The 12522-nt window shown below is 34.3% G+C and overlaps 1 protein-coding gene across 1 annotated transcript in view; it reads right to left on the reverse strand.

The window, feature by feature from the left end:
• LOC111049535 overlaps positions 1-12522 on the reverse strand; it is a 101407-nt gene that overhangs the window by 56213 nt on the left and 32672 nt on the right. The window contains exon 3 of the mRNA XM_039440421.1: positions 7218-7283. Within this exon, the coding sequence (XP_039296355.1) occupies positions 7218-7283 (66 nt within the window). The remainder of the gene's footprint in view (positions 1-7217; positions 7284-12522) is intronic.

A 12522-nucleotide genomic window follows, 5' to 3' on the forward strand; every position in this document is an offset into this window, starting at 1 on the left:
GCCTTGAAATTCATACCTAGAAAAAGTTGCATTATTACTAGAAATTTTGTTATTTTTACTATTTATTATAGGTACTGTACATTGATTTTTGTGATTATAGAAATCAACTACTTTATTCTGAATCAGGACAAGGATAAATAGGGAAATTGTGAGATGGGGATAACATTCATAGTTACATAGCATCAATTTGAAAGCTCTGATAATAATGATTTGAACGGAACTGCGATTCTGGCTTGGTATTGCCTCTTCATGTTCAGTGAGAATAGAAAGCTTCAGAGTAATTCGTTCTCACTATATGTGATAATATTGGTAACATTTGTTAATATTTCAACCGAATGTGCAACAAATTAATCTACTTTCAGCTTGAAAATGTTCAACTTATCAGGAGTACAGTGTTATCATATAGTATGTCAGGTAGGCCCACCCTTTTATTTTTTCTGTTCATGTGATCTGATGATATTCATTCCATTATCAAGTGTTTAAATCATAAAGAGTGATGAAACAAGATAAAACACAAGAAAAAGCTATAAAAAGAAATTTTGAATCTTCATTTTTTTTTCACAAAATAAGGATGAGATGAAGGAGTCGGACACATAATATATCATGAAACTTCGTTGAAAAACATCAATATCTGAAACTAGAGCTACCGTATCAGATTGTGTTACCTCTGACTCGTATGGAGAAGGCACACTTCAAATTAATATAATAAATTCTGTGAGCAAACAACGAAATCCTGATTTTTATCATGATCATGGTTAAGTCAAGAAAATTGTAATATTTTTTTAGAGTATTGAAAAGTGAAAATCTATATACAGCGCATGTCAAAACAATAGACAAAATTAATTGTTTCGAGGCCATAGTGTAAATGAGATGCAATGTAGACAGCAGTATTATTCTGTTTACTATGGTGAAGGGAGTCAGCCGCGTCGGCTGTTTCCCCTTCCACAGAGTCAACTTGAATCACAAATACATAACAATATATATCAATGGATTTACAATGAATGTGGCTACAAGAATTATTTGTCACATTGTTTTTTAAAATTACTTGCTTCGAAGTTAATCGGAGAAAAAATCAAATCGAAAAACCCCTATATTTTTACATTATATTATTTTATCAAGGAAACTGTTCGATTTATTGAGGAAATGAATACGACTAATATTGTAGTCCTTAATTTATCGAATCGAATGACATATGATAGATTTTTTTTCGATTAATGGTTTCAGAGATAATTGATTTCCAGTTTGCTGTTTACTATGGCTAAGAGAGTCAGCCAGCCCTTCCGCGTCGACTGTTTCCCCTTCCACGGCGTCAAATCGAATCGCAAATACATAACAATATACATCAATGGATTCGCAATGAGAGTGGCTACATTAATTATTCGACTCATTTTTCTTTAAAACTACTTGCTTTGAAGTTAATCGAAGAAAACAAAAAAATCAAATCGCAAACCCCCTAAATTTTTACAAATATATTATTTTATCAAGAAAACTGTTAATTTTATTGAAAAAATGAATATGACTAGTATTGTTGTCCATAATGTAACAAATTGAATAGCATATAATAGAACTGTCTATGATCAATGGGTACAGAGATAATTGATTTTCCGTGATTAACTGCATTTTTCAACTTTGAGGGCGGCTAGGGGGGAAAGCTCCAAGGGGATTTCTTGGGACTTTTGGGAGAATGACCCTCTGGGAGGGTTCTATCGATGGTAAAAGATTCAGCTTTTATTTAATTTTCGGATCGAAAAAACCTTTATTGACTGGGCTATTAATTGAGTGAAAATTGATACTGAATCTGTGATTAGTTATTATGTTGATAGTATTTCTATGATGGATTTTTTAAACTGGAAATTATTTTTCATTAATAATTATTTCCAGTGAGCCCCGTCCATGTTCGCGGCTCGCCATTTTGTGAAGACTTGTTCCGACCTAAGGGTGCTTTTTAACTAATTTTTCAATAAAGGAACGGACTCACCGGGTTTTTTTTAAGTATTCGTTCCCTGGATAGGCGTCAGTTGGTAGAGCAGGTTCAGGTACGTTTTTTGGATTCAGACTTTCACTCAGCACGCACTAATATTCAACTTGAATCAACTGCACACTCAAACCGATTACGAGCCAGTCCGGGAGAAGTCTAGAGAAGAGTGACGAAAACAGGCCGAGCTCCTTCTAAGTTGCCGGGAGAGAGTCCCGTTACTCTGGCAGATTATGCCGTAGCCCCAAAGTTATGGAGGTGGAGGGTAATCACCCTCAATTGCAAAAGAGAGAAACGAAACTCTCAATGTAAGAGGACTAAAGGAACATGGAGGTAGAGGGATAATTTGGAGAACACCTTTCCGAGAGAGAGGATATAATAATAATTAAAAATATAACTCGACAGACATTTACATTTATAATATCGCAGTATTGAAATGAATCTCCATTATATTAAAGCTGCATGAATCGGAATAATAGCTGGCTGGCATCTTATCTTATCGATATTGCTGCTCGCTACTATCAATTTGAGCTATGCCAGCCTGCTTACAAAATGTGATGTCACACCGTCTAGGTTGGCGAACAACATAATCACAAATGCCAACTGTTACTCTCAAATGCCAATTCCTATGCTCTCCTTCCAGCATTATTTGGTCTTCCTATGTTGAAACAACGATTTGATCTACCAAAAAATAATCGTAAAAACTACAAATAAAATAATCAAACATAACCTCAACAATCTACTTTCAACATGACAGTGAACAGAATGCTGCCATTTTTTCTTAATGACAGATTAACAGATGCTGACTGACCAAATTTGGCCGGTTAACTCTATAACGGCTCATCAGCCCTCATGGAATGTGGTGAAACCCGATTTTGTAAGTTGAAGGATAATTGGAGTTCACGCTTCCTCTAATGGCAAGTTCAGTTCCTGGTGAAACCCGTCCTAAGTGTAAATTTGTGAATAGAATTGGGTATGTCTGATTGAAACATGTTGACAATGAGTATAGTTATAGAAACCTGCTCAATTATTAAGTATCTTATCAATTTGATTTATCCAATTCAATTGTAATGATATACTGTATGAAATTGTATTCTGTTCTCCATTTCATGTATTTATTATTAAAGTATCTTGCATATTATATTCATAAAGGTGCGTACAGATATACGTGCCGCGAACATGAGCAATTCACTATTAATCAGTTGATGCCAAGCTTTTTATATCTGTATCTTACCGTTTCTGTAAGGATACAGATATAGTCAGCTGATTAAAAGTGAATTGCTCATGTTTGCGGCGCGTATATCTGTATGCACCTTGAGATCGATTACTGTATTAATCAAATTCGATGAGTATGTATTTAATTGTCAATATTCAAACTTCAGAGTTCAAAAGAATATAAGTGAAATGTATGATGTCATTTGTTTTGATAATCAAGGGGGGCCATAGTTAAAAATCATACATCATAATAAACATTAGGGTGGATTTTAATTGATATTTGAATTCATTCTGTGATCTGAATATTAGGTTGAAGAGTTTGAGTGTAGGCGGAGCTAGATGGCGAGGGTGGTGAGGTGTGGAAGAAGGTGGTGATGGTATAAGGCAAGCAGACCGGGAATAGTCTCTCTTAGTCTCTTGGATCTTGGACAGTGTTCAGTGTAGGAGTGATTCTTTGGTTTCAGGCTTCAAGTACTGTAGGATACTGAAGGAAACTGTAGGAAATTGACTGGGCCTGGTAAAGTTTGTATTTAAAATTCTCAATTTTCCTAATCTCAAATCCACACCACCCCTCCCTATAAAGCCCAAATAAGTTTTTGAAATTTCATAGTATTATAGTAGAGAGCAAATTTTATTGTTACTTCTTTTTAAATACATATCTGTAGATACAGTCTTGATTAACTTCTTGAAGCTTATAGTTAAAATTTTCTTCTAAGCACAAACAATAGTTTGTTAAAGCAAGGCTCCCCTAATCATATTCATTTATCGAGATCTATTAATTCTTTTATTTTTGACTCTAATCATATTTTCTTACTAGAAGAGTTCAATATTCTGATTTCATATTCTACTCCTCAAGTAACCTGATTAAATAGAAACTTGAAATATAAAATTTGTTCAATTTTATTGTATAAAATTAAACTTGAACTGTAGTATTTCCAAAAACTCAATCATCTTGTATACTTATTCCGAATCATTACTATATTTCAATAAATTTTTATTGACTCATTTCAATTCAAATTTTATTATGTGATATTTTTCAAAGTTTCTCGATTTGTATATCATCAAGCTATCAAAATGATAAAGTTTTCTCAGGAAAACATTTTTTTCCGATAATTACTTTTTGAGATATGAGCGCCTAAAGTTAAAATTTTTGAGACAGAACACAGAATATTGCAAATTAGGTGAGAGATAAATCCATGAGATTCAGAGGATAGATTCTTCATGGTATTGTTGATCTTGTAAGACAAAAATTTTCCGAGAATATTAATTTTTAAGATAGTTTTTCAATTTACTGAAAATAACCAAAAATAACTTTTAGTTGAGTCATTTCTGGTAAATTGAATATCTTTCTCAAAAATTGATATATTCAGAAAATTTTAGTTTTACTAGATTAACAATACCATGAAGAATCCATCCTCCAAATCTCATAGATTTATATCTTACCGAATTTGAAATGTTCTGTCCCAAAAATTCAAACTTCAGGCGCTCATATCTCAAAAAGTAATGATCGGGAAAAAAATGTTATCCCGAGAAAACTTTTTTCATTTTGATAGCTTGATGATGTAGGAATCGAGAAATTTTGAGAAATATCACGAGTAGAAAGTTTATTTTTAGCCTTTGCGCAGCCTTAAAAAAGCGGGTGTTTTCTGTGGCACCAACCTCGCAGCGCGCGATTATATTTTCAGTCATAGACAACATAGATGTCTGACACGTTGCTGTAGCTTTGATGCTGGACAAAGAGGATAATGAAGAAAATCGGCTAATGGTTGATTTGGCTGTTTGAGTTGATGTATCTACAATGCTCTTGGATTCATTTAAATTCAATGCAACATTGGATTCCGTAGTTACTGTTGCATTTTATAATAACCAGTGTCGTATCCAGGGGAGATATGGGGATGTATTTTGAAAAAAATTATGAAAAATTGAAAAAATAGGAATGAATCTTACTTGAAACTGGAGTGATCCGTGGTCTAGTGGATAGAGTGCTTGCGTAGCAGCATAGAGATCACGGGTTCGAACCCACTCACAACCAAAAGTTTTTCAACCAGATCACTCCCGTGTTATCGGATGGGCACGTTAAACTGTCGGTCCCGGCTGAAGTATGACAGTCGTGAGGCCCATTGACGGCTCAAATTATATATTCAGGCGGTGGGACCTTCCCGCAAGGGACTCCCCACCAACAAAAGCCATACGAATTTACTTTTTACTTGAAAGTAAGCCTGATACTATGGTGTTGAAGTTTGTATAAAAATTTGAGCCGAAATTATAGTTTGCTATTTAAAATGAGTAGGTCTATTCAGGGTACTGAAACTTTTTTTCAAACAATCGAATGACTAGTAAAATTCCATTTCATTCTATTTGTTATTCAATAACTCAGTTCTTGAATACGAATACAATTCTGATGGGTGATATGAACATAAATAATATATTAAATAGGAACTCTCAAGCTTCTAAGTATGTAAATTTACTGAACGATAACGGGTTTGTATCATTAATTAATTCTCGAACAAGAAAAACAGAATTAACCAGTAGGTACCTGCATAGATCATATTTTTATTAAGGATAGAAAAATTGACAGATATGAAACAGCAATATTTTATGTTAATCTCACCGATCATTGTATATTAGGTCTTGTTTATAGGAAGCTTGATAGAAAAAAAATGACTCCGAGAATGTAATAAAAAAGGTCTATATAGATTACAAACTAGTCAATAATAAAATTAAAGATGTAATATATGAAGACTTTGCAAGAATTAGTGACGTCAATTTTTGTTATCAAAAGCTAGAAGATATATCAAATAATGCAATAATTGAATCCAGTTCAAAAACTGGAATTGTAAATAAAAAACTAGCTAGAGCGCAATTAATTAGGCCGTGGATAACTCTGAAGCTATTGAATAAATTAAAAAAGAGAAAACAACTTTATGTTATTGCAATGCGAAGACCCTATGATAATTCTTTTCAAACGTTTTTTAATTCATTCTGTCAAATACTGAAGGCTGATATCATTACTGAGAAGAATAATTACTATTCAAAATGACTTACAGTCTCGCCAGGGTGATTCAACCAAACAGTGGAAGATAATTAATAGTCTAACTGGAGTTAAAAAGAATAAAGGTATTGAACAAGTTGAGCTCTCTGATGGTAGAGATGGTAGACGTAGCTAGAGAAATAAATCAGTTTCTAATTGCAGTTGATAGAAATGATACTGTACCTGCTTCACGCTTATCAGTGCAAGATAACAGCCCAGTTGAAAATAACAGTTATTCGTTTTTATCTGTTTCCTACCACTGTTCCTGAAGTTGTTGATGTAATCAAAAGTTTGAAGTCTAAAACGTCATCTGGTTGTGATAATTTTAATACTAAATTAATAAAAAATAGTTCGATTTCTATTGCACCATTTATTGTTCATTTAATAAACCTAAGTTTTGAAAAAGGTATTTTCCCTGAGAATCTCAAATCAAGTGTTATTGTACCAATCTTCAAAAAGCAAAGCTCAATAAAAATAGATAATAAGACCGATTAGTTTGCTTTCAGTTTAAGACCAATAGATTATCATGAGATTCTCACTGAGATACAGTCTTTGAGGAATGGTAAGTCTCCTGGTCACGATTGTATATCTTCCTATCTTCTAAAAAGAATTGCTATACCATTGGTTCCAGTATTGTATGATATATTCAATGCAAGTATAATTGCGGGTATCTTTCCGGATGTCTTGAAGACAGCTAAGGTCATTCCCATTTTCAAAAGTGGAAATCATTCAGATCCTTCCAATTACAGACCTATATCTCTCCTGTCTGTCTTTTCTAAAATATTTGAGAAGATTGTTAGAAGGAGAATTTTGAATTTTTTGAAGAGCAATAACTTTTTCTAAAAGGGTCAATTTGGATTCCAAGAGGGTTCAAGTACTGAGATGGATTTATATAACTTTATGTCTCAAATATATTCAGGATTAAATGTTAGGAATTCCAAGGTTACTGGACTGTTTCTCGATATAAAGAAGGCGTTCGACACAGTTGACCATTCAATTCTTCTTGAAAAGCTGAATGCTGCTGGTATCCGTGGTAAGGCTTTGAAATGGATGACATCCTACCTGGAGAGCAGACACCAGTATGTGTGTATTGGCGGTGTAAATAGTAAAACCCTCAGGATTAATAACGGTGTGCCCCAAGGTTCTGTTCTTGGGTCACTTCTGTTTCTTGTATATATGAATGATTTATTCTCATATAAGTTCAATGGCTATGCAACATCGTTTGCTGATGACACTGCCTTCTCCTACACATCTAGAAATTCTCTTGAATTACAGGTATTGATGCAGCAAGATCTTGATGTACTGTGCCTATGGTTTAATTATAATAAATTGACGTTGAATGCCACTAAAACAAATTACTTAACTTTCTCCTTGTCATCGTCATTTGTTTTAGATGTCCCTCAACTATATCATGAGATTGATTGTGGAAGAGTGCGGTGAAAATGTACTGTTGTGGAGAGAGCTCAGTCCATGAAATACCTCGGTCTGGTTGTGGATGACAGATTGACATGGAGTATTCATGTTCTTGGTCTAAGAAAACACTTACTCAATCTGTTGAGAGTCTTTTATAATCTGAAGCAATTTCTTCCTCTAGGTGTTTTGCATCAGCTCTACTTTGCATTTGTAAATTCCAAATTAGATTATGGGATTGCATGTTGGGCTTCAACATACATTTCCCACTTCAAATCAATAATAACATTACAAAAGTCAGCAATTAGGGTCATAGTTGGGGTTCATAGACAAACACATTCTTTTCCTTACTTTAAACAAATGAATGCATTTCCTCTTCGATATTTGTATGTTTTCAAGGTGCTGGCTCTGTTTTACAGGATGAGTGGAAGCAATGATCAACCCAAAATAATTGAGAATAATCATACCCAGCAGACACGTCAGGCAACTCTGGGTTTGTTGAGAGGAGCTAGGGCAAAATGTACTCTTTTCCAAAAAAGCTTTCTGTTTCTGGGGCCCAAGTTTCATAATATTCTGCCACCTGACATGAAAAGTATAAATACATATAGAAAGTTCAAATCGAAATTGAGGCCTTGGCTTTTTGAATATCTCCCAGATGATGTTGAGCAATGGTTTACTGTCTTGAGATGAGCCCACATAGACCAGCACTTTGAAATTATCAATTTCAGATTTTTTCTTTCCTATTTATCAATTTCAATTATCGAATTAAATTTGTTGCATCTTGATCTATTGTTCAGTTGACCGATATCTGAGTCTTGCCCTGATAATTAATTTTTTTGTGTGTGTGTGTGTGTGAGAGAGAGTGAGTGTGTGTGCTTTTGTTATTTGCAACTAAAATCTATTATTGACTCCCACTTGCACTCAAGTGTTATTATTTACCACCTTGCAAGTAGTAATTTGTTTCACTTGCCCTAATCATTATTTGTTTCTAATATTTTACTTAGTTAGGCTAATTGCAAAAAGATAAAAATTTTATTTTTCTGTATGTGGTTATAATTCTATGTATTTTTCTGATATTATGCAGTTGTAAATTTATTAACTACTACATTTTTTTTAAGTTGATATGTGAAACTTTTTTGTTGTTATGAGCAAGTGAAATAAAAATATTCTATTCTATTCTAATAAATTTCTAAAGAGAATTGAAGCATGGCCGTGGATGCAAACCGATGTTGATGTTCTAAGAATTAACCCGGTTTGAAGTTTTTGTATTACTGTTTATTTAGAGTTGATTATGTTGATTAGAAATTCATGAATCCAGTTGTTCTTCAGTTTTTTTATTGTTTTTGTTTGCTGCTTTGTTTTTTTGTTAATTGTATGTTTGTATATCATTGTGCTGTACAGAGATCTACTCATGTATGTTGTCTTGTTATATTCGATTTTTTGCTTCTTGCTGGTTATCTTGGCTTGTTGGGAATAGTGATTAAAGTTTACAGGATGCTACAGACGTCGTGCGCTAAAATGTCTGTGAAGTGATGAACTGAACTTCGAAAAAAAATTAATCTATGTCTTAACAATTTAGTAATTACAATTGAATACATTACTAACAATGACCACACAACTTGTCAAAGTGGTCATATAATTTCCAAAACTTAAAATGAATGTCAAGTGAAATTTATGATGGGAATAAAATCATTTATTTATTTATTATAAAAAAATCATAGGCCTATGACATTTTCAAAGGGAAATCAAAATAATAATTAGCTGACTTGAACAAAAAACCTTGAATGAAATGTTATTTTTCAGTGGAAATCACGTAAAATTGCATTAATTTGATGGTGTATAATCAACATTTTCAATACCCCTACGCCCCCCAGTGACCCCCAAAAGTTGAGATTCCAAGTTCCTCTCTCTTCTTTTTGACATGGGCCTTCCAGCGAATTTTTCATCCAAGGTCATACCTAGATACTTGGCATCATTGGCATATGGTACAACTTGGTTGTTAATTGTTATTGGTATGGGCAGGTCCTTCTTATTGGTGAAGTTGATGTGAATCGACTTTGCTCCATTTAGTTTCATCCTCCACTTTCTAGTCCAACCTTGAACTTTTTTGATGGATCTCTGTAGTTTTCCTGTTGTAATATGAATATTACTGTCTACTGATAATATGGCTGTATCGTCTGCAAATGTTGCTGTAGTATTCTCTTCAAGGCTGGGGATTTCGCTGGTAAAGAGTAGGTAGAGAAATGGTCCTAGAATACTTCCTTGAGGAACTCCTGCTTTTATTTCCTTCAAATCAGAATATGAATTTTTATGCCTTACTCTAAAGTATCTGTCAGTCAGATAGGATTTTAATATATCTGTGAATTGCTTTGGTGGCACTTTTTTCAGTTTGAAAAGAAGCCCTTCATGCCACACTCCATCAGAAGCTTGCCCTATATCAAGGAAAGCTGCTTAACAAACTTTTCTCTCTTCAAGCTCATTTCTATTACATTCACTTACATTACATATTGTTGAGTGTTCCACTCTGAAGCCAAATTGGTGATTTGGAATTATGTGCTGTCTCTCAATTATTGGTGTTAGCATACTCAGTAAAATCCTCCCAAACAACATGGCAAGCACAGTTAGCAATGATATTGACCTATATGATAATACTTCATGTGGCTCTTTATCTGGCTTGAGTAGCATTATAACCTCTGCTACTTCCCATATTCCTGGTACAAATTTGAGTCTGAAAGAGGCATTCAAAATGTGTGTTAATTTTACTATTGCTTTTCTTGGTAGGCGCTTGAGGACTGAGCCAGTTATCATTTCAAATCCAGGGTTCTTTTCGTTATTCAGATTTCTTATTTCTTTTTTAACCTCTTCTACTGTGACACACATTATTTCTTGATTTGGCTGTAAGATGTTCTCGTGTGCTTCTAAAGTGTCTTCTTCAGTTGTGTTATTTGGTTGAAAAACGTTCACAAGATGATCTGCAAAGGTCTGTGCCTTTTCATCACTACTCCTTGCCCATTATCTGTTCTGCTTCCTGAGAGGAGGAGATTGATGAATAGGTTTTTCTATTTTTTTAGCTGCCTTCTAGCGTGAGTAGTCTGTACTACGTTCTGCTGTTAAGTTTATCAAGTAATTATTAATTGATTCATTTTTGATTCATTGAATCTCTCTCCTTAGTTCTTGAGTTGGATTGTTTAAAACTCTTTTGTCTCGAGGGGAACGTGATTGCTGCCATCTCCTTCTTGCTCTTCGTTTTTCCACAATCATTCCTCTGATTCCCGCAGGGTAATTATTTCCAGTGGTTCTTTTCCTGAATTGTGGAGTATTAAACCATGCTGCCTGTTGGATATCAGTAACAAACTTCTCTAACTCCCGATCAATCTGTTCTTCGTTTCTTAATGGCGAGTTCAACTCTATTCTTTCATCCAGCATCTTTTGGAAACCATCCCAATCTGTGTGGCTGTTGACTAGCGCAGGACAAGCATTTTCCTTCTGTAGAATTGAATCACTCAGAGTCAAAATGATGGGTGAGTGGTCCGAATTTAGATCGAAACTATCCTCTAAATGCATTTACCAATATATTCTTTGTCAGAAGAAAATCTATAAGATCTTGAACTTTTATCGTATCGGTGGGCCAGTAGGTTGGTTTACCAGTTAAAAGAGCTTCGCACCTCATCTCTCTCATTGCTTCATAGAGCTGTCTTCCCTTGTGTGTTGTTAAGCGCGATCCCCAATGCACGTGCTTTGCATTGGAATCCCCACCAAGAATGAATTTGTTTCCTAACATAACAAGCAATGATGAAATTAATATTCATCTTTTCTAATTGAATATTTCGTAGGACAGTAAATAGCTGCAACAACAAAATGATAATTGACTGCTTTCACTGCTATACCTGTCAATTGTATTTGAGTTTCACTTGTTTATGATGTAGATTGTCTCTGATGATGATGATGACACTCCCACCCCTTGCGACACTGCTGGGATGTTAAGCATGATAGATCCTATAGCCTTTAAATTTTATAAACAACTGCTTTGTAAAATTAGCCTCAGATATAAGACATATATCTATTTTTCCTATGTTTGGAACTGCTTCCAACTCCTGTTGCCGTTGTAACAATCCATTTGCGTTCCATTCCATTATTTTTAGTGAAAGAATCATTTGAATTGCAGTAGTTTACTCTGTTCTAACTTCTGAAATTTATACTGCAGTGAGGTGATTATTTGTTCTTGTCTTTCCAGTTTGGCCAATATGAGCTGCAAAATATTACTGTAATCTCCTACTTCACTTTTTGGCTCTCCCAATTTTGGTCTATTTTCTTCTGAGACAATCTGTGTGAAAGTTAATTTCTTAACCGCGCTTTCATTGAATACATTTTGATAGAGTATCACTGGGTTTTGTACTGTCTTTTGTTTGATGTTTACCTGCACACTTTACACACCTAGGCTCCTTGTTACAGTATTTTTGTGTGTGACCGTATGCTTGGCATCGTTTGCATTGCAGTATCAGGTTGGCCTTCTTCAGTGCTTCCACTTCCACTTTGCAACCAAGTATATTTTCAAGTTAAAAAACTCTTTTTATATTTTCTTCCGCGCTGAATAAGACTATGAACTTATTCAATGACTCTCTTGTCTTCCACTTTAGCTTATTCACAACTTCTAGAACTTTCAATCCTCGTATTTTCAAATCTTCCAGTATCATGTCCGTACAAGAGTGATGAGGTTTTTTAATCATTACTGTTATTGGTCTCGACTGCTTATCTTCATAGGAATGCCAGTTAAATCGGTCATTGATCAGTTCTCTGGTAACATTCCAATAAGTTTCGGAGTCGACTGCATTTCTCTTGAACGTTACTCTACTCGAGATTTTTATTCTAAATTGTCAGCTGGCAACACTTT

This window comes from Nilaparvata lugens, chromosome 13 (assembly GCF_014356525.2).
Source record: "Nilaparvata lugens isolate BPH chromosome 13, ASM1435652v1, whole genome shotgun sequence".
Classification (NCBI taxonomy): Eukaryota; Metazoa; Arthropoda; class Insecta; order Hemiptera; family Delphacidae; genus Nilaparvata; species Nilaparvata lugens.